This window comes from Danio rerio, chromosome 11, assembly GCF_049306965.1.
Source record: "Danio rerio strain Tuebingen ecotype United States chromosome 11, GRCz12tu, whole genome shotgun sequence".
Lineage (NCBI taxonomy): Eukaryota > Metazoa > Chordata > Actinopteri > Cypriniformes > Danionidae > Danio > Danio rerio.
In genome coordinates, this window is record NC_133186.1 from 11,614,299 (window position 1) to 11,638,424 (window position 24,126).

The 24,126-nt window shown below is 35.2% G+C and overlaps 1 protein-coding gene across 4 annotated transcripts in view; it reads left to right on the forward strand.

Moving 5' to 3' along the window:
• The window catches only part of myom2a (myomesin 2a), a 60,080-nt gene that overhangs the window by 32,723 nt on the left and 3,231 nt on the right, over nt 1–24,126 (forward strand). For 3 of the 4 annotated variants that reach the window (XM_073915534.1, XM_073915535.1, XM_073915536.1), the window contains 17 exons: nt 3,065–3,186; nt 6,080–6,267; nt 7,168–7,294; nt 9,694–9,872; nt 9,955–10,069; nt 10,721–10,880; nt 14,326–14,432; nt 14,519–14,563; nt 14,648–14,784; nt 17,685–17,829; nt 17,935–17,994; nt 18,091–18,158; nt 18,244–18,357; nt 20,417–20,504; nt 21,884–21,922; nt 22,077–22,182; nt 23,296–23,459. In XM_073915534.1, the coding sequence (XP_073771635.1) occupies nt 3,065–3,186; nt 6,080–6,267; nt 7,168–7,294; nt 9,694–9,872; nt 9,955–10,069; nt 10,721–10,880; nt 14,326–14,432; nt 14,519–14,563; nt 14,648–14,784; nt 17,685–17,829; nt 17,935–17,994; nt 18,091–18,158; nt 18,244–18,357; nt 20,417–20,504; nt 21,884–21,922; nt 22,077–22,182; nt 23,296–23,459 (1,964 nt within the window). Of the gene's footprint in view, nt 1–3,064; nt 3,187–5,183; nt 5,202–6,079; nt 6,268–7,167; nt 7,295–9,693; nt 9,873–9,954; nt 10,070–10,720; nt 10,881–14,325; nt 14,433–14,518; nt 14,564–14,647; nt 14,785–17,684; nt 17,830–17,934; nt 17,995–18,090; nt 18,159–18,243; nt 18,358–20,416; nt 20,505–21,883; nt 21,923–22,076; nt 22,183–23,295; nt 23,460–24,126 lie in introns of all 4 variants that reach the window. The other variant, NM_001346203.1, reaches the window with a different exon arrangement.

A 24,126-nucleotide genomic window follows, 5' to 3' on the forward strand; every position in this document is an offset into this window, starting at 1 on the left:
CCAACATCAGTCTGATATGCATGCAAGGTCAAAAAACACTTTCATTTGTCATATAGTATGAATTTATTTTTGCCTAATTATCCCAGCGACTCCCATATGAATCGTTCAGTGGTTCATTTGTTCCCAAACCCCTCTTTCGCACGATGCTAATCTGTGCTGTGCTGATTGGACCGATAACAGTCTGTTGCGATTGGACAGAGTGAAATGCCCACCATGGCTTATCAACTATATTGAAGTAGTCAGAGTGCATTGTGTGTGTGTGAGCATGCCCCCCTCAACTCCCACCCCCCCCCCCCCCCCCCCCAACTCCACCAACTATACCTCACACTTACAGTAATACCCAGCTGAGCACAGCATTTCCATGACTTGATTCAACCGCCGTCTGCTACAGTGTTTGTCTTCCTCTTTTTCTTTAATATTGTTTGTGGGCGGTGCCGCAGATATCAATTTTCCCGCCTTTTTCATATCAACGTCACGGCTAAAGACTCGTTATCAAGACGATTCCCTTGAAGCACCATGAGTCGACTCTTTTATACATGAATCAATAGTTTTAGGTTCTGTGCACCTCTGTGCACTTTCAGATTTAAGCCCAAGCTGGATATTTCACTTCACTTAGAGCTGTGTTACACACTACATTTTTAGAAACCCATAATAGGGGCTCTTTATAAGCGTATGTGCTCCAAAACAGTGATAACACTTGCATTTAGAAGATCTAAAAATTTAAAGCTTACAATTTGTCTCTTCCATCTACACCAGGGGTCACCAAACTTGTTCCTGGAGGGCCGGTATCCTGCAGATTTTAGCTCCAACCCTAATCAAACATACCTGAACAAGCTAATAAAGGTCTTACTATGTATACTTGAAACACCCAGGCAGGTGTGTTAAGGCAAGTTGGAGTTAAACCCTGCAGAGACACCGGCCCTCCAGGACCGAGATTGGTGACCCCTGATCTACACTCTCAAAAATAAAGCAAGCTGTCACTGGGGTGGTACCTTTTCAAAAGGTACAAATTTGTACCTAAAAGGTTCATATTAATACCTCAGGGGTGCATATTAGTACCTAAAAAGGTAAAATGTGTTCCTCTTAAAATTTGTAGGTACTAATATATACTTTTGAGGTACCAATGTGGACCCTTCAAGTACAAAATGTGTACCTTTTGAAAAGGTACCACCCCAGTGACAGCTCTCGTACCTTTATTTCTGAGAGTGTATAATAGATCAATGATTTTTTTGACATCACCTCATACTTCAGATCATCTGACCAATCAAATGCTTGAGCTCAACCACTCTCACTGGCAGAGCTGTGATGAAAGCTAAATAATATTGGCTGTTTTTTGAAAAAGTGGAGGAGCTACTATATGTCCCACTATGTCTTTATGTTTTGATTAAAATGATATCAAAAAAAGGAGTGATCATTTCAAAGCACTTTATGAGACCTGTAATGGAGCAGTCTATTGGAGAAGCGCTCAAAACCATAGAAGAGGATCTGGAATGCATGTGTTCAGTCCCACAATAATTACAAGTGTACAAGCAAAGTACACTGAACGGCTAGAGCACAGGTGTCAAACTCCGTTCCAAAAGGGCCGCAGCTCTGCACAGTTTAGTTCCAACCCTTATTATACACACCTGATCAAACTATTTGAGTCCTTCAGGCTTGTTTGAACAGTGGCGCCCCCAGAAAATTTTCTTAGGGGTGGCCAAGTAAGGCCACAACAAATCTTGTGGTGGCACACAAAAAAATTATGAATTGTGTATATATTGTGAATAAGGAGTAATGTTATATTTTTGTTTTTGGTAAAATAAATAATGAAGTTTTAATGAATTCCAATAATTACTCTTGAAATATTGTAATTTATTCCGCAAGTACAAGTGCAAACCAAATAAAAATCAATATTTAGTCTAAAACCTCTATCAGGTAAGTTATTTCTTGTACAACATACAACATATGCCATGTCTAACATTAATGAATTATGAATAATGAATATGATTAATGAATGAATTAATAAACCAAACAAAACCCAACAAAATTTTGAAAAGCAGATTTCAAAATGCATCTAGTTATTTATTTTTGATTTGTGGTTTTCAATCAGATGAAACACAACTTTCTCATTTCAAAAATAACAATTTCTTAATAAAAAGTGTGCAATCTCATTGAATCAGCTTCGTCAGTGGCGCTGATCAATCCACAATAAATTTGGCTGAATTTTATTTATTCATTTATTTATTGAAGTATTGTGAATTTAAGTAAATACATTTAAATTAATAATATCAGCAACTATCATATTGGGGTGGCCACAGGGGTGGCCAGAGTTTACACAAGGGTGGCCGTGGCCACCCCTGGCCACCCCTTGGGGGCGCCCCTGTGTTTGAAACCTACAGTTAAGTGTGTTAGAGCAGGGTTGGAACTAAACTGTGCAGGGCTTCGGCCCTTTTGGAGCTAGAGAATACACATAATGAACTGTGGGAGTTTGTGCACCAGATGAATTCCTGAATACTGGCATCCAGTTGGCTTCTGTCACTTTAAGTTTCTAAATCAGGGGTGGCCAACCCTGTTCCTGGAGAGCCACCTTCCTGTAGATTTCAGTTGCAACCCATATCAAACACACCTGACTGTAATTATCACGTGGTGTTCAGGTCCTAATTAATTGGTTCAGGTGTGTTTGATATGGGTAGCAACTGAAATCTGCAGGAAGGTGGCTCTCCAGGATGGCCACCCCTGTTCTAAATAATATACTGCTAAATGGTTAAAGAATACATAAGAAATCACAATCCTTTGTTTCATTACTAATAGAAAGTTTGCTTAGTGTTAAAAAAAACTTTTACAGGGTCTGATCAATAAGTTTATTTTATTTTTATCAACCAGCGACACACAAACAAAATGGCATCCCTTCTGTTGCTTAAATTAACTCACTAATTTTTATTTACTCCTTTGAGTGGACTATGTTAGTGGACTAATTCAGGAAATAGTGAATGAGTGTATAGAGGCCGATTTCAGATACAGCCTTAGACTAGATTCTATAAGTAAGTTTACATTGGGCTTGACTATCTGGAGTTGCATTTTTCAGGTTTGTAGTCCATGGTTTGACCCCAGGAGATACCTATGTGTTCCGGGTGCAAGCTGTGAATGCATACGGATTGAGTGAGGAGTCGCAGGAATCTGCTCCTCTCTTCATTGATGCTGCGCTTAGTAAGTGTACAACTTTGCTGACTTCTGTAGCAATGTCTCTGGAATGTCCTCAGGAAAGCAGTGATAAATGGAATCGTTAGGAAAATGTATTATAATTAAATTATCCAACATTACAATGGACATGCAGTTAGAATATTAAATGTGCAAAAATATTAACCCTCGTGATGCATTCAAAATCTCTAATTCCAGACTGGAATGTTTTTTTTTTATTATTAAACAGTCATAGGTTAATATTTTTCTACACATTCTTTTAACTAAAACTATATAGTGTCTGATTATAATGGATCTCATTGGGTAGTATGCAACTTGTGGTTCATATTGACACCTACTGGTGTGGCTGTAGAATGTGAAAATTCACTTCACCTTTATTTGTATAGCGCTTTTACAATGTAGATTGTGTCAAAGCAGCTTCACATAAAAGACCATAGTAAATTGAAATAGTGTAGTTCAGTCTTAAAGTTTAAGTTTAGTTCAGTTTAGCTTAGTTCAGTTTGATTTAATAATTACTACTGAGAGTCCAAACACTGAAGAGAAAATCCATAGATTAAAAAAAAAACAACCACCCCAACCCAACCTAGGAATCAGTCTCATGCTCTCCACTCCTCTATGACCACCACAGCAGCTGCTCAGGATACGGCCTGATCCATTATTATGGAAACCTTGGGATCATCTCGTCGCTGGTCTTGGATCGAATCAGTGGCAATGCATGGTCTAAGGGCCTCGGGAAGAATATCCCCAGGTTGAAATAGAGAATAAAAAGAATAATTAGCGTAGCTGCTGTTCATAGAGTATATAAATGAGATGAAGAAACCTGTGTAAAATATGCTAATACCCAACATGAGAGGATATATATAAGGTGTAGGAATAATACTAATAGTGCTGTCGCCTCACAGCAAGAAGGTCGCTGGTTCGAACTTCGGCTCAGTTAGTGTTTCTGTGTGGAGTTTGCATGTTCTCACTGCCTTCGCGTGGGTTTCCTCCGGGTGCTCCGGTTTCCCCCACAGTCCAAAGACATGTGGTACAGGTGAATTGGGTAGGCTAAATTGTCCGTAGTGTATAAGTGTGTGTGGATGTTTCCCAGAGATGGGTTGCGGCTGGAAGGGCATCCGCTGCGTAAAAAACTTGCTGGATAAGTTGGCGGTTCATTACACTATGGCGACCCCGGATTAATAAAGGGACTAAGCCGACAAGAAAATGAATGAATAAATGAAAAATTGGAATAATAATGTAGGACGTGTTTCACTGGTCAGAATGAGACAGTGATAAAGTGGTTGATACTGACACCTACTGGTGTGAAAGTATTACCATTCAAAAATAAGCGTTTTCAATTACAGATGAACAATTAAGGGTGGTTTTTTTAGGATATATATTTTTGGTTAGAGAAGAAGAAATATGTAAGTTGATCTAATGAAATCAGTGAGTATAGTTAGAATTGACTCATTTGACCTCAGAAATGTTTTTGGAAATAAAAGTGATTTCATAAAGAATATCAAATCTGTTTTCCAAGCTAATGATGTGGCTGAAATCATCTCATGTAATTTTGTATATGATTTTAAGCATTAATCAAAAATATGTTTATAATTTATTTATGGTGTCAATTTTATTTTTCCAATTCAAAAGGCACTTTTTTATATTTCAGTGCACTGTTTATATATATATATATATATATATATATATATATATATATATATATATATATATATATATATATATATATATATATATATATATATATATATATATAAGGGGTCACCAAACTTGTCGCTGGAGGGCTGGTGTCCTACAGATTTTAGCTCCAGCCCTTATCAAACACGGCTGAACAAGCTAATCAAGGTCTTACTAAGTAAACTTGAAACATCCAGGCAGGTGTGTTGCAGCAAGTTGGAGCTAAACCCTGCAGGGACACCGGCCCTCCAGGACCTAGATTGGTGACCTCTGTCTTAGATTCTTAACAAGCCACATACAGATACAGTAAATGCATATTTTATCTCATACAGAGGGAGCGGTGGAGTATGGTATGTATGTCATATATTTCCATATCTAAAGTTTATTACATCCACTTATATTCGTCTGATATGAATGCACCAATCTAATAAATTAATCTCTTCTTTCATTCAGAATATAGTCACTGCTGTATGACTCACACACATACACGCACACACAATATACACAGTTGAAGTCAGAATTATTAGCCCCCTTGAATTACTAACCCCCCTGTTTTTATTTTTCTAAATTTCTGTTTATGCGAAAGAGAATTTTTTCAGCACATTTCTAAACATAATAGTTTTAATAACTCATTTCTAATAACTGATTTATTTTACCTTTGCCATGTTGACAGTTAATAATATTTTACTAGATATTTTTCAAGACATTTCCTAAAGTTACATTTAAAGGCTTAACTAGGTTAATTAGGTTAACTATGCAGGTTAGGATAATGTGTTCTGCAGACAATCGAAAAAATCAATAGCTTAAAGGGGCTAATAATTTTAACCTTAAAATGTTTTTTTTTTTAATCAAAAACTGATTTTATTCTAGCCAAAATAAAACAAATAAGACTTTCTCTAGAGGAAAAAATATTATCAGACATACTGTGAAAATGTCCACGCTCTGTTAAACATCATCTAGGAAATATTTAATAATAAAAAAATTAATTAAAAAAAATCAAAGGCGCGCTAATAATTCTGACTTAAACTGTGTATGTATATATAAAACTTCTTGCTCATTTATGAAATTATGGGTGTTCCTCACACTAATATGTATCACAGCATCTAAAAGATTCTGCTTAATTTTCCACCTGATTCTGTTTTGATCCACAAAAGCTCATCCACAGTCACTCATATTGTTTTTCCATCTTGATGAATGTTGTTCTCTCTCTTTCTGTCTGTGTGATCAGCTACTCCCTCTGCTCCGTATGGCATCAGCCTGCTCAACTGTAATGGATCCTCCATGACTCTGGCCTGGAAACGCCCCAAACACACCGGCGGCTCTAAGATCAGCTCTTACTACCTGGACAAGCGTGAGGCGGGATCAGTCGACTGGAAGGAGGTCAGCCCCAGCCCGGCTGTCCACAGGATTTTCACGGTATGCTATGTATAAAATGTATTTTCTATAGAAATATACAACAACAAAAAAAAAACTTTGCGAAACATTGGTTAATCCAATTAATCACAACCAAAATTAAAGTTTGTATTTACATAATATGTGTGTGCACTGTGTGTATATTTACTGTGTACATATAAATATGGGTATGTGTGTGTGTTTGTGTGTGTGTGTGTGTGTGTGTGTGTGTGTGTGTGTGTGTGTGTGTGTGTGTGTGTGTGTGTGTGTGTGTGTGTGTGTGTGCGTGCGTGCGTGCGTGCGTGCGTGCGTGCGTGCGTGCGTGCGTGCTTGCGTGCGTGTGTGACCTCAGACCACAAAACCAGTCATCATGAGTGTACATTTTTCGTAACTGAGATTTATACAACACATGAAAGCTGAATTAATCAGCATTTCAATGATGGAAATGACTTTCCATTATATAATATTTGTTCAAGATACAATCATTTGAGAATCTGTAAAAAGAGGGTTCAAAAAATTATAATATTGAGAAAATTGCATTTACAATGATCTAAATAAAGTTCTTAGCAACACACATTACTAATCAAAATTGAATTTTGATATAATTACAGTATTCAATTAGCAAAATATCTTGATGAAACATGATTTTTACTTAATATTCTAATGATTTTTGGCATAAAAGAAAAAAATGTCATTTTAAACCATACAATGTGTTTTTGCCCATTGCCAAAAAATGTATCAGTGCAACATAAGCATGTTTTTTATTCATATGTGTCATTTATGAATACATAATAAATATATACAGTATCATCTTTATAATGGATGTGTTTAATCACAGTTAATAGTTGCCCAGCACTTCAAAAAACACATTTATAATGAATATGTTTTTGTTTGTGTCCCTGGTTATTTCATACCTGGGTCCAGGTGGAAAATCTGACCGGTGGAGTGTTCTATGAGTTCAAAATTCAGGCTGCTAACTTGGCTGGAGTTGGCCTGCCATCAGAGCCCAGCAAACCCTTTGCCTGTGAGGCCTGGACAATGGCTGAACCTGGTTAGTACCCTGTTTACTACATTATTCACTGGTCAGTGTAGTGCAAGTGAAAAAAGTCCCCCAAAATAAGGAAACATAATAAATGCATTTAAATAAATAACTATCAGTCCATAATGATAAGTAAACATCACTGATATGTCATTGGGCGAAGCAGTGGCGCAGTAGGTAGTGCTGTCGCCTCACAGCAAGAAGGTCGATGGGTCGCTGGTTCGAGCCTCGGCTCAGTTGGCGTTTCTGTGTGAAGTTTGCATGTTCTCCCTGCATATGCGTGGGTTTCCTCCGGGTGCTCCGGTTTCCCCCACAGTCCAAAGACATGCGGTACAGGTGAATTGGGTAGGCTAAATTGTCCGTAGTGTATGAGTGTGTGTGTGAATGTGTATGTGTATGTTTCCCAGAGATGGGTTGCGGCTGGAAGAGCATCCGCTGCGTAAAAACGTGCTGGATGGGTTGGCGGTTCATTCTGCTGTGGCGACCCCGGATTAATAAAGGGACTAAGGCCGACAAGAAAATGAATGAATGATATATCATTGTGGTTCTCTAAAAAATTCTGAGTGAAATACTGTATGCTAAGTTGACTGTATAGCTTGAATAGCTGTTTTTTTACAAGGTGCGTAATCCTGCTTGAACAGTTTCTCAATTCCAGTCCTCGCACCCCACAGATCTTTTGCATGTCTCTTTTATTCAAACACACCAGATTTAGATAACCATCTCATTAGAAGAGCTCCATGCATGAACTGTGTTCTAACTGACACATCCTTACACTGTGCGCATTGTTGCCTAGTCCCTTTTCTTCATTGCTCTCTACCTGGGCACATTTCACTTCAAAATGCTCATTCATGGATTTACACAACAGCATTGCTTGCAGCATCTTACTAGAGAAGCATGAAGTGTGACATAATAAACTTCCGTAAATAAATGCAATATAAGTTCTCATATCACATGCTAACAAGTCATTTAAATGAAACATACATGCATCCTTCAAATTGAAATCAGAGTCTACTTTGCACTGCAGGGCACTTATTGTCAAATTGGAACAAAGGTCTGGCATGAAAAGAGAAACATACAAAATGTGCAGCGTCTTGGGTTGTTAGGTTCGGGATTGAGAAATACTGTGCAACAAGTAGCAAGTGTTCAATGTAGTCTTTAAGGGATGAACATAGTTAGTAATAATACTGTGTTTAAACAGTGCACAGTTGTTCTAAAGGGCCAAATGTGTGGCAAGAAAATATCCACCGGACAATTACACCATCACCACTCTGAACCATTGATACAGAATGGCAGAATGGATTCATGCTTGCATGTTGTTTGCAGCAAATACTGACCCTGCTATCTGAATATCAGACTAGGCCGCTTTTCCTATCTTTTTTGTCTAATTATGGTGAAACCATGCAAATTGCTTCAAAGTTAACTGCTGTGAAGTTACAAATGTTCATCTGCACACCTTGGCTGTAAGATTTATTGAGTTAAGGCCTTTTCACACTAAGTGTGAATTGATAATAAAACGTTCATCATTCTGAATATGCAGCATCTCATATGTTTTTTATTGAATTTAACCCTGTAATGTTTGCAACTACATCAGAAACAAAAAGGATGTAAATGTTTTTGTGGACACTGAGTCTTTATCAATAAGTTCTCTGCTCTTAGATAGCAAAATGAAAAACATTGAAGATCCATTTATTCCAGAACACTTTTTGATTCCTCTATACTGTTATTCAAAACTGCTTTCTGTCCCATAGCACCAGCAGACTCTTTTGACCAACAACAGCCGCAGCAGCTCCCAGCATGTGATTTGAGACTTAAATCTAATTACCTCAAAGTTTTTTTTTTTTTTTCAGTTCTCAGACCAGCCAAACAACTATTTAAAGTCAGTGTCCAGAAAGTATAGGCTGCACGTTCATGAGAGTGCTGCACTCTTTATGCTTGTCAAGCTGATAGATAGTCAACAGATAGATAGTTAAGCTGTTTTATAGGTGATACATATTAAAGCAACTCATAAGTATCTACAGTATATATATATATATTGTCAATATATATATATATATATATATATATATATATATATATATATATATATATATATATATATATATATATATATATATATATATATATTGTATATATATATATATATATTGTATATATATATATATATATATATATATATATATATATATATATATATATATATATATATATATATATATATATATATATATATATATATAYACACACACACACACACAYATATATATATATATATATATATATATATATATATATATATATATATATATATATATATATATATACATATATATATGTATGTATATATGTATATATATATATATGTATGTAATGCACATCTTGTCTAAACTGATACTTTCTCTATTTGTCATCAGGTCCAGCATATGACATCAGTTTCTGGGAAGTGCGTGACACCTCCATTTTGGTGCAGTGGAAACCCCCTGTGTACACCGGACAGAGTCCCGTCACTGGTTATTTTGTGGACATGGCTAAGAAGGGCTCATCAGATTTTGCCACAGTAAATGCTGAAAAAGTTGAACATTGCTTCCTGAAGGTATAGCACCAGAATTCCCAAAACAAACACAACACTAAAGAAAAACAAAAACATACTCAGATGTTTGTACACTCATCTGTAGGTCACTGGACTTGAATCTGGAGCGTCATATGTGTTCAGAGTACGGGCTGTCAATGACAAAGGTGTTGGAAAAGCCTCAGACTTGTCTGATCCCATATGTGCAAAAGCACTGCCAGGTAACTACAACACAGCTCTACCACCAATTATAAGCACTCAATAACTATAATTTATTAAAGGGATAGTTTACCAAAAAAGACACTTCATTGCCATTTGTTTACACTCAAGTGGTTATAAACTTTTATGATTTGTTTTTCTTCTGTTAAACACAAAACAAGATATTCTGAAGAATGTTTTAGCAGCTATTGACATCCATAATACTAGTAATAGTACATAGTTAAAAAAAAATGTTCAAATTACTTATTTAGAATTAGCTGCATCATTGAAATTTTTGGGACAACTTAATTTTTTATGTTTAATCCACTAAAATTTATCAAAACAATTAGCTTAACTTAATTCAATTGTGTTTGGACAATGTGAATGAATTGTGTGGACTCCTTTTTAACAGTGTAGGAACAAAATAAACCATTGACAGTCAATGGCTGGTACTTTCTTGCATTTTTCAAATGATCTTCTTTTGTGTTGCAAAGAAAGAAACAAAAACTTCTCTTTAGGGTGAACTGTCTCTTTGTGTGCAGCATTTAATTTTTGTCCAACCTTTTGTTTTCTACTTCATGTACGACAGTGAATATTAGATTAGATGACTCCTTATGTGTTTATGCAAGATATGAAAGCTTGTTTATTATTATCCTGCTTGTTTTGTTTTTAAGGTACAAAGGAGATTGTGTGCGGTGTGGATGAAGAGACTGGTGACATTTTCCTGAAGTTTGAAGCTTGTGAGGTTTCTGAGACCTCCAAGTTCATTTGGTCAAAGTCCTACAAGGAAGTCACTGAATCAAGCAGAGCCTCGATCACATCTTCTGGAAGACAGTATGTTAGATCTGTGTGGATTTCTGACATTAAATCTTCGACACCTATGACAACGCCAATAACGTATGATCTCAAAATAAATTCAAATCTGCTTTCCCAATATGGCTTGAGCTTTATCAGTTTTTTTTTGTACAATTTATTAGTGTTTTCAAACCAGTAAAGCATATTTTAGTACTAGCAAAACATAATATTAATGGTTCGTAAACTACAGTAGGTGAGAGTTCAAAGTGACTATTACCGCCGGGGCATATACCGCCGCCGTTTGAAATTGCTGCCGCAAATACAAAACATACTGAGCCATTATGTAAAAAAAACAAAGCAAAACAACAGTTATACTTTAAAGCAGAACATGGAACTGAAAGAAAAAAATGGAACTGAAACTAAATTATTAAAAATAAACATGCCAGACTTAATTTATGTCCTATTTTCATTATTCATTTATTTTCATTATTCGTTTATTTTTATGTACTATAATTGAAACATAAAATGAGATAGTAAAATATAATCAACAACGAAAATGTAAATAAAAACGTAAATTAAAAACATAAATGAAAATGTCTTGTCTCAGTCCTATCAAAATACCAAACACTGAACATCTCTCTATATTTAGGTTAAAAGACTGCTTTATAGATTTATTTATTTATTTATTTATTTAAGACTACTTATTTGTACTGAATGTTTGTGCTTTCATTTAGTTGTCTTTTATTTCTTCAATTCTATTTTCCAAAACGAATCCTCTTTGCACTTAAAAAGTTTACAATAAGCCAGGTAAACAAATTTTTAATGTAAGTTGAGGTGATCGCAAGTTCACAACTGTGAGGTGATGTGCTCTACCGGCAGGATAATCTATATTATTTTGCTGTTTTTCATATGTTTCACGTTTAAGATTTGAGGTAATAACATTGCCATGATGGTCAAAGAAATCAAAACATTATTTTCACTCCAACGCAATTTAATCAGGCACTAAAGGCTAATAACTTAATTCTTATATTTGCTTTTTGAAGCCTATGACTTCTCACCATGTATCTTTTCTACAGCATACAGTATAGTGTAAGAGCATGTCTATTACCGGGAAAACTAAATTAAAATTATATTTTAATTGAACACATCACATCACATACAGTAAGATCCGCCTACAGAACAGTCTGTTTAGCATTGTGAAAAGGCAAAGCTGAATATCTGTGGTTAAAGTGCTACCCAGCGGTCAAATGCTGCTGGCGCATCAATTACCGATGTCGCCGCGGTATGAATGGCGGCAAAAGGAACACATTGAAGTAGTAACATCTGTACATGCCATAAAGACGGCAATAATTATTTTTAAACATAAACAGACAATGTGCTTTATGCAGATTAGATACACAATGACTGTTTCTCAATTCCAAGAACGCGGAGATCAGGCTTGTGTTCTTGCTAGGTGTCCTTGAAAGAACGAACTCGGGAGACCACAAGAACAGAGAACGCGTCCTGTGAGAAATGAGATGCTGCGTTCTTCCTGATGGTCACATGACCTTCACTCAACAGAAAATCATTTAAACATTTCAGCATTCATACAACGATTTATTGTTTTTCCCCTTTATAAAATATATACTATGCATAAAGACTTTACAAATATACATTGCACAATATAAATAAAACAGATTTTATTACGAATTTCAGCAAACAAGCATCCTTAATGTATTTAATCCGTTATTTAGATGTCCATGGCAATGTTTATATTCACCGTTTTATTTACGGAAACTCCTGAGGTGAATAAGTTGTATCTCTGAACTTGAATTATGATCAGATATATTATGCTGCACTTCTCATTGCAGTCGCAATGACTTCTGGGACTTCTAGAGTGAGATCGAAGCTCAAGTCTGCATCAGTGTGTCCTCGATATCAAGAACACATCCAGGAAGTTTCACGCGTGCTTTGTTCTTGCGGTCTTGAGTATTGAAACTGAACTTTGGCAGCTGATGATGATGTTACACAAGGATGCAAGACCGCTGAAGAACGCATATTGAGAAACAGCCAATGTTTATGTTACTAGAATGTTTGTTCTATACTTCTTCCAGTTATACAGACAAATACTTTCATGTATTTTGGGAGAGTTTGATGAAATAACGTTGTAAATCCAGCAGCTCTAATCTCTCCACTGCAGCGCAGACTAACATGGCAGAAAAGAAACTACAAACATACAATGCTTTAATCTAGCTGTAAGTTTATTGTGCTAAAACTGATGGAACAATGAAAACTGTGATGTGGTGCATTTTAAATAACAGTCACTGTAATAAAGCTCACACAGGGGTGTCAGTCGTAGTATTGAAAGGGTTTACAGTAGCACAACCAGATGTGATATGTGCATGATAAACTGGCAGTTATTATTTATTTGGATAGGTGTGTAAATATTATTCATAAATAAACTATGATTATACAAGTCTAACCGTAGTTTAATCTGGGAATTTGTAGTAAAACTGTGAATATACGAATGTAATTAAGGACTTGCTTACTACACAAACATATGGTTCGTTTTTTTTAAGGGATTCACTGTTATGATTCCTATTATACACAAGCCTAAAAGTTATAGTTCACCCAAAAATTAAAATATTTGTCATTATTTACCTACCCTTTCACTTGTTTCAAACATGTTTGACTTTCTTTCTCCTGTTAAATACTAAAGAAGACCATTGGGAAAAAAGGTTTTGAGATTTCTTAAGAACATCTTCTTTCGTGTTCAACAGAATAAATCTCAAAGTTGAGTGTAATTAAATAGTGAGTAAATTGTAAATGTTTGTATAATTCTTCAAACTATCCCTATATAAAGCTTATAAGCACATCATACAAATCATTTTATTTATTCAGCTAAATTTGCAACCAGTTTAACAAATAGGGTATATGCCGGGCTGGTGTGTTTCCCATACTGATAAACTTCCAGTGACCTGTTATTGTGAATTTTTCTCCAATTCATACGGTTCCTTTTACAGCATTGATGTTGTAATGTAATTAAAATACATTCAGTTAAATAAACTTTGCCATTCATTTAGTTGCTCAAGCGTAAAACGAGACAAAAAGCCTTTTACCGTCAGAATCGGCAGGATAGCGCAGAAGCTCCATTGAATATACTGGGGTAAAATAAATGCTCATTTTATAAAGACATGGCAGGAAAAAATATGGTTTGATGCAGTGCTTCTTGTACAATCTGAGACTCACGTTATATCGGATATCACTCAGCTAGTGGAGATCTCTGATTTTTAAAGAAATCTGACCTCAAATGCACCAATTTTTGCATTGGCATACAGTTGACCAGATGCGCTTAACCCAGGTTACTGGCAAATTCAAAGACCTGTTAGCATGCTTCAGCATATACTCTATTAAATTATTGCTACAGCTTCATAATATACTGAAGTGTTACTCAAGAGTGAAGTGGTGTAAACTGACTAAAGCTGTCATGTGTTATTTCAACAAGCTCAAAGCTGACATTCGTGAACCCCGAGAAGGAGGATCTGGGAATCTACTCTGTTGCAGTGACTGACACAGATGGAGTTTCATCCAGTTACTCTGTCAATGAAGAAGGTCAGAGATTTGGGTGTGAATTTCCCTTCCTTTGTTTACTTACAACGGAGGAGCTCAGTGAAAATAATCCCTGTTTTTCTTTACAGAGTTAAAAAAAATGCTTGATCTGAGCTACAACATCAGACACCCCAGTAAGTTGCTAGTGGGTTTTTCATTCATGCGTCGGGCTATTTCGTAGAAGTGATTTATTTAATGGCTTTCGACTTTTTCATCAGTTGTTCCACTGAAGACGGAGCTGAACTATGAGATTCTGGAGAAGGGTCATGTGCGTTTTTGGGTTCAGGCTCTGAAGCTGTCCTCCTCTGTCAACTATAGGTTCATTGTCAACGATAAAGCCATCTCAAGCACTGAGGTACAGCCCATCTCTACACCAAAACCAAAATCACACATGATATTTATTAGATTTTTAAAGATATTTCCCTAGTAACCCCTTTACTTATTTACTATAATAGGCAATTAATAAGTATTGGTGGTTGCCAAGATGTTGCTTTTTATTTGCTAATGTACAGATTCTATGATATTAAAGCACCCTAGCAACCACAATGGAGTACTCTAACAACCACACACATTAGCAACTGCGCATCAATGTGAACCAGAAGTTGCTGAGTGTCCTATCTCAACATGTTGATGTACTTCCAACTGCAATGGAATTTTTCTTTTGGGCATCATTCCCTTATAGCAAACTAACTGTAAGAGAGGGTATTAATATACAGTTGCTATGGAAGCCCTCAGGTTGATGTCAACAGTAGGACCGCCACTCCAAAGAAGCAGAAGCCAGTGGTCAGACATTCAGTGAAGACTTTTTCAGTGGATTAACTTGGACTGATTCTATTTTCAGCCTAAGTATAAAAATGACTATACGTTTACATGGACATTAGTAATCAAATTATTTGCTTTAATCTGATTAAGAGAATAATAAGACTAAGGTGTTTACACGAGTTGCTTTTTGAGTGTTACTTTCATGATCCTGTTTTACACGTTACAGCACGGATTTCAAATAACGTCATTGAGTCATTGCGCTATCCACCTTTCCTCCAGAGTTTCATGCATGTTTCATTTTTAATTTGTCGACTTTAACTGCACTTTGTCACTTTCACTTTCATTTACGAACATTTAATACACCAAATATGTTGTAACAAATAAGATACTAGATGCAACTATGAACTGCTGGAAGTGTTGTTTTAATGGAAGTTCATACCGCATGCTGAAAAAAAGAAACAGATTTCACGATGCAGATATCTATGGTCTGCACTGACTGGGTAAGTGCACGTGTGTGTGTGTGTGTGTGTGTGTGTGTGTGTGTGTGTGTGTGTGTGTGTGTGTGTGTGTGTGTGTGTGTGTGTGTGTGTGTGTGTGTGCGCGATATCCTGTCGCAAAATGCAGCGAAAAGTCCTACATGGCGGTAATAGTTCGATTAAGGTGTTTACATGCCTGTACTGCACTATAATAATGTGACTAAAATCAACATACTCAACATGTCTTAATTTGATTTCTCTTTAGTTCGATTATGACCTTAATCTGATTTATTTAATCAAAAATTACTGTTTATATGGATAACTCTTCATCAGAGTATTGTCTTAATCGCATTAAAATCTAATTATTTTAATTTTTCAATGACTATGTTTACATGGACATCAGTAATCGAATAATTTGCCTTATTCTGATTATAACAATAGTATGATTAAGGTGTTTATATGAGTTGATTTTTTTATGTTCTTTTTTGATCCCTTTTACATGTTATACTAACAAAAAATTAAGCGGCAAAAACTCCTATGATGGTAATAGTTTGATGTTTACAAGGTGTTTACATGTCTGATGTACTTCAATAATGTGACTAAAATTGACATACTCCATGTCTTAATCCGATTTCTGTTTAGTTCGATTATAACCTTAATCTGATTAAATTAATCAAAAATTGCTGTTTACATGGTAGACTCTTAATCAGAGTATTGTCGCAATCAAATTAAAATCGGATTATTGGTGTCCATGTAAACATACTCAATGTGACCTAAAAAAAACATTGTAAATTTTGAATTTTAAGCGCACTTTAAGCTTTACTTTTTGCTGTGTACAAATATTACATTTACAAATCATAAGCAAAATAATTTAATTGTTGTGTACTATTTTCTATAGTTAAAATTTATTCATATTTAAATTACAGCATTAAGTCAAATGACAGTGTTTTGCAAAAAAAAATTAGGTCATTTATGTTTTTTTTCTTAAACAAAAAATTGAATATTAGTATTCTAGTGGTTGTTGCTTTGTGGTTGTTGTCATTTCGGTTTGGTTCCAAGTTATAATAGGTGCTTTCTTAGGATTTTTGAATGGTTGCAAGAGTGATGCTATATTGCTTGGACAGGGGTTACCAATCCTGTTCAATTCAATTCAACTCATGTTTATTTCTATAGCACTTTTTACAATGTATATCGTGTCAAAGCAGCTTAACACAGAAGTTCTAGTAAACTGTTCCTGGAGTGCTACCTTCCTTGCAAGGCTGACCACACACACCTGTATGTAATTATTAAGTGCTGCTTCTGGTCCTAATTATTTGGTTCAGGTGTGTTTGATCTGGGTTGGAGCAGGCTGTGTGGTTGCTATGTGGTAGCTAGGCTATTAGGTTTCAAGGGTGTTCTGTATGGTGGCTAGAGTATTCAGTGTATATTCTGTGTATTTCTTAAGTGTTGTAGGTGATTGCCACAGTATTTAGGTTGCTAGTGTGCTGATATGTGGTTGCTAAGGATTTAAGGAGTACTAGGGTTATTATGGGTCTGTAAGTAACTTTATAGCAACTGTGTAGCCACACCCTGACCATATCAACCATTTAGAGCACCCTAGCAACTTCCTTGCAGCATCCTACAACACCAAGGTAACAGCAGCAAAGATTTTTGCACCACTAACATTGTGCTTGTCTAGTTGTTATGACAGTTATGTCAAAATATCTGGTTATTATTATGGTTATTATTTACTTGTTATAGTATTTATAGTTTATTATATATATATATATATATATATATATATATATATATATATATATATATATATATATATATATATATATATATATATATATATATACATATATATATATATATATATATATATATATATATACATATATATATATGAAAAAATGGGTATTTACTCGGTCATTTACTTGTATATATGTATGTGCATACTGTATGTATTATTTATCAGGTAAAACCTTCATACCCTGATAAAAGTATTAATAAAATGACTTCACTGTGGTTTTAGGGTTACAAAATCAGCCATGATGTTTCCACTGGAATCATTCAGATGACTATTGAGCATTTCACCAAGGCCAATGAAGGCACTTACACCATCCAGATCCATGACGGCAAAGCCAAGAGCCAAAGTTCACTGGTTCTCGTAGGAGACGGTAAGAGCCTGACATCATGTGCATCCAGTCACAGTGTAGTTGTGGGATTTCTGTGAGAATAAAATCCTCAGTGACCAAATGTTTATTGCATTTGTCTAATTCTAGCATTCAAGGTTGCTCTAAAAGAGGCTGACTTTCAGAGAAAGGAGCACATCCGAAAACAAGGTTTGTGAAACAGCATGCCACAAAACATCTCACTGTTATTCATTTCAGGGTGTTTTTTTTCATTATTGATCTTTTCCATTATTCTGCTTCTCTCAGGCCCTCACTTCTCCGAGTACCTGTCTTTCTACGTGACAGACGACTGCACAGTGATGCTTGTCTGCAAGGTAAATGCAGGTCAAAATTGAAAGAGTGCTAAATGTTCATACCATAGTTTCATATCACTGTTCTCACCTAATGTTTTCTCCATAGTTGGCCAATGTGAAGAAAGAGACTAAGTTCACCTGGTTTAAAGAAGAAGAAGAAATTACAGTTGATGTTCAACCAAACCCAATGTCTGGATCTTGCTCTCTTCCAATCCCAATGGTATGCTATTCTAGCAATCATGAGTTTAATTAAGAATTAAAGGGGCTGTATGTTGAATTGAACTAGATATTGCAGTCTAAATTCAAAATATAGACAGGCTTCATGCAAACGCAGGTTGCCAAATTGATGAAACCAGGGGTCCGTTCTTCGTACCTTGCTTAAATGATCTAAGATGAATTAACATATTATGGATCTTTTAATTTTGATAACTAATCATTGGCTAATTTGGTTCTTCAAACAAGTTCGCGAATCAGATTAAAATGTCTGAAAGTACTGATCTGAGATCGCTGTGTGTGCTGTGAAAGACTGATCTATCGGTCCTCGAAACTATGGTCAGAAAATTATATAAAATTTGCAGTGAACAGTTTGTAAAATATGATACGCAATAACTTTACACTTTTGTTGTTGACTGCATGCTTTACACTTTCATGTGTCATGTGTATTTAGCAATTTATTTAGTTTTACATTTAGAGTTGATTTTCTTCATTATAGTCGCCTAATCAAGTTTTTTAATTGGTGTGAGGAATAACTGACTGTTTAAATTAATATTGCATCAAAAAAGCATTTTGACATTGGTAAAAGTTTTTGCAACTTTAGCGAATCATCAAATCACAGTCAAGAGGGGAGAATATTGTGCATGTCTATTATTATACACAAATTTTACTAAAGCTGGTTTGGTGTATATATATATATATATATATATATATATATATATATATATATATATATATATATATATATATATATATATATATATATATATATATATATATATATATATATATATATATATACATATATATATATACATAGATGTGTATGTATGTGTGTGTGTGTGTGTGTGTGTGTGTGTGTGTATATATATATACACACACACACCCACACACACACACACACACACACACACACCCAGTTGAAGTCAGAATTATTAGCCCCCTTCGAATTTTTTCCTTTTTTTTTTTATGTTTTACAACTGATGTTTAACAGGGCAGGGAAATGTTCACAGTATGTCTGATAATATTTTTCCTTCTGGAAAAATTCTCATTTGTTTTCATTTTTCTTTTTGGCTAGAATAAAACCAGTCTTTAATTTTTTAAACACCATTTTAATGACAAAATTATCAGCCCCTTTAAGCTATATTTTTTCTCGATAATCTACAGAACAAAGCATCATTATATAACAACTTGCCTAATTCCCCTAACCTACCTACTTAACCTAATTAACCTAGTTAAGCCTTTGAATATCACTTCAAGCTGTATAGAAGCGTCTTGAAAAATATCTAGTAAAAAAATATTTTCTGTCATCATGGCAAAGATAAAATAAATCAGTTATTAGAGATGAGTTATTAAAGCTATTATGATTAGAAATGTGTTGAAAAAATCTTCTCTCCAATAAACAGAAATTGGGGAAAAAAATAAACAAGCGGTCTAATAATTCAGGGGGGCTAATAATTCTGACTTCAACTGTATATAATTATTATTATTTGTTTATTTTTTAATAAACTATTAATATTTTTCCAAGTTTATATAATTACTAAGAAAATATCAGCATTCGGTACATACTGACACTATAACCTTTGCTTGAAAAGATCCAAACAGATCCTTTTTATATGTAATAAGCCTGCTTCAGAGCAGGTTTGAGCTACCATGCCTGTTGCTATGACAACAACTCATCCAAGAGTTTTGAAAAACGAAACAATCCTGGATCATGTCAAATGATCAATAACCAAATCCAGCTCCATGTACGAAGAACGGACCCCAGCAGTGGTCAGCTAATGTTTACGTTTGTAATATTTGTATTATTTGCTAACTAAAACCACCTCATGTGGCTTTTTATAACTGAATAAAAGTAGACCTACTGATTAGACCAAAGCAAAGACACGGAATGCACATTCACTTTTTAAGATTCACTTAACATGTTTCTTAAATATCTGCAAACTATTATTGAGTATGTGCTTTAAAAGAGTAAAAAAACTACTTGCAGCACCTTAAACATAAGTGTTTAGAAGAGCTTTGTATATAGTATTTCATTGCTCTGTTTTGATTTAATTTTTCAACAGTTCTCCAGGAAAGATCAGGGAATTTACAAAGCTGTACTGAGTGATGACCGTGGAAAGGATACCTCTGTCTATGACATCTCTGGCAAAGGTCTGTCTCTGAACTGAGGATAAACATATTGCATCATTTCTTTCTTTTCTGTCAATTCAAATAAATATATTGCTATTTAGAGCTTTTTTTCCAGACATTTTGGTCAAAATAACAAATGTTTACCAGCAAATAATGATTTCTTATACGTTATATAATTTTATCCATTATTTGTTTGTTTATTAATCTAAAGTTTAAAATATTGGTATTCTGTTGTCTAAAAATATATTTAATTAAGTATAAAAACACAGCAAATATTTTGTTATTTCTACCAATTGTCATTTTATGCTAAAAATGTAGAAGAAATGTATTAAGTATTTTTCAGAAAACAATATTTATATATATATATATATTTATTTATAAAAATAACTTAATAAAATGATAAAATTATTTCAAAAAGACTCAAGACTTCTTATAATGGTATACAGTTGAAGTCAGAATTATTAGCCCCCCTGTTTATTTTTTCCCCAATTTCTGTTTAACGGAAAGAAGATTTTCTCAGCAAATTTCTAAACATAGTAGTTTTAATGATTCATTTCTAATGACTAATGATTTATTTTATCTTTGCCATGATGACAGTAAGTAATATTTGACTAGATATTTTTCAAGACACTTCTATACAGCTTAAAGTGACATTTAAAGGCTTAACTAAGATAAGTTAACTAGGCAGGTTAGGGTAATTAGGCAAGTTATTGTATAGCGATGGTTTGTTCTGTAGACTATCAGGAAAAAATATAGCTTAATGGGGCTAATAGTTTTGACCCTAAAAATATAAAAAACTGCTTTTATTCTAGCCGAAATAAAACAAATAAGACTTTCTGCAGAAGAAAAAATATTATCAGACACACTGAAAATTTCCTTGCTCTGTTAAACATTTGGGAAATATTTATACAAGAAAAAAAATTTAAAGGGGGGCTAATATTTCTGACTTCAACTGTATGTTATATGTTAATGGTTATTACGTGGCATAAAAGGTCACTTAATTAAAAAAATATAGCTAAATTAAATCGTGAGCTAATTACTTGCCTCTGCAACCAGTACTTAGTCACATATTTAAAGTCTTTGGTTGGTGTAAAAAATTAATATTTAATGTATTGATCAATGGAGTATTAATGTTAAAATCTAATCGAAAATATTAACTAGGCTATTGAATCGAAAAAGCAATAATACCTGTGTCCTAAACAGATGTGACACGACAACACCAGATATCAAAAAAAAAAAAATATATATATATATATATATATACGTATGTGTGTGTGTGTGTGCGTGTGTGTGTATATATATCATTGAAAGTCAGGGAAACATCAGGACATTTCTAAAATTATATTCAGACATTATTTATCATGTTAAAATATTAGTTATTTTTTTTCTCTTTTGGGCAGTGTTTGAGGATATCATCAATGCCATCGCCAGTATTGCTGGTATGTTTACACTTTTATTATTCATTTATTCATTCATTCATTCATTCATTCATTCATTCATTCATTCATTCATTCATTCATTCATTCATTCATTCAAATTTAATGTACATGTACCATTACTACTACAGTTTAAATGGTTTGTGTTTCATCACAGGTTCCTCCGCCTCTGATCTGGTTCTTCAGTGCACACCAGAGGGAATCAGACTGCAGTGCTACATGAAATACTACACAGAGGAGATGAAAGCCAGCTGGTTTCACAGGTACATCTGCATGGCAAGAAACTCTGTGGTTTAAAGGGCCATGACACCCCCCACTTTCGGTTAAAGTCTACTTCAGAATTTTTTCAAAAGATGCATGATTAATGGGCGTGGAGCTCCGCGAGCATCGGGCAGGAGTGGGCGTAGCCAGCAGGGGATAAGGGGAGCGAACAACTGTTGTTGTCAGTCAGCTCACAAAATGAGACAAACCGTGAGGAGACGCATGAGTTTATAGTTCACAAAGTTAAAATGCAAAGAAATGAACAGTAATTTAATGCCCTGCTACATTTGTTATTCGTTATTTCATATACACAACCACAATTTATATCATTATAAAGATAAATGTGTTCATGTAAACCCTTACCAAAGACTTCTCCCTCAATCCCCGTATCCAGCAGACTCAGTGCAGCAGTTCTCCTGACCTGTCTATTTTAACTATTAGCCCTGCTGGTAATCTGGAGGATTTAGGCAAACACAGCATCACAGTGATGTGTCTGAATGTGCACGAACTCCTGATAAAAGACAGCGTCCGCCATTCTCTAATTCTCGTGCTGCTATCCCGACAAAAATGCTAGCAACACACATACAGCTTTGCAGTATGATCGGCCCTGACAAGATCGCGGGGGAAAACATGCAACAAACCCCGTGAATCATGGAAACAAACACATATGAGCCTTCATGAACTGTCGGTCTGTGTCTCACAGCTCGGGCTTGACTCTGGCAGGTCTGGCAGGTCTGATGAATAATTAAGCAGCCGGCTCTTCTCATAGGATAAGAAAACTCCGCTATGAATAATAATGAGAAACCGCAGCGTCATCATTGCACTTGCAGTACTGCGCTACGTCGCCGATTTTGATCCTGCCCCAAAAATCATTTTAAACCCAGAAGCTGAAATTAGCTGACAAAAGCTCAAAATTATCCAGTTTTCCCCACAATTAAAGCTGACAGGTGCTAACATTGTCTCAACTGATGCTCAACACACACAAATCTGTTAATATATAAAAAAAAAAAAGTTCTCCGCGGTGTCCTGAACCTTTAACTGTGCTGAAATGATTTAATCTGGTTCATGATCATGCAACCCAAAATGACTGTCTTTTTTGTGGTTTTGTCTTTTAGAGAGAGTAAGATCTCTTCCTCAGAGAAGATGAGAATCGGGGGCACATCTGAGATGGCCTGGATGCAGATCTGTGAGCCCACAGATAAGGAAAAGGGTTCTTATGCCATTGAGATACATGATGGGAAAAAGGCACACACTCGTAACTTTGACCTTTCTGGACAAGGCAAGTGGAGAATAAACCACTGAATGATGCAGGTTCAGCATTTGATATATTGACCTTATTCTTCACGTAGGAGCAGACGCAGCCATTTGCTTTGTCTGTTTAGTCGTGCACACACTTGTTTGTAGAGCAAGAATTTTACCTATTTTCTGTGCTTCATTATTTCTAGTCATTTCTCCTATAGGCAACTGAATCAGAGGTTCTAAAACAATTGCAAAATTGAGTGCACTTCCGCATTGAAGAATAAGGTCAATAAAGCTGATACTGTATTTGAACAGCGATTCCTTCTGTTATTTTTTGGCAGGGTGGTAAATCTGTCCTTTTGTGTTAATGGAAAATAAATCCATTTGTAAACTATAGTGAACACCTATAAATACTGATCATGCATTGATCAATCTTATATCGTTTAATTTAAACAAAACAATAGGTTTAAATTTGTATTTTTAATAGAAGTGAACATAAACTGGGCGAGGCAGTGGCGCAGTAGGTAGTGCTGTCCCCTCACAGCAAGAAGGTCGCTGGGTCGCTGGTTCGAACCTCGGCTCAGTTGGCGTTTCTGTGTGGAGTTTGCATGTTCTCCCTGCCTTTGCGTGGGTTTCCTCCGGGTGCTCCGGTTTCCCCCACAGTCCAAAGACATGCGGTACTGGTGAATTGGGTAGGCTAAATTGTC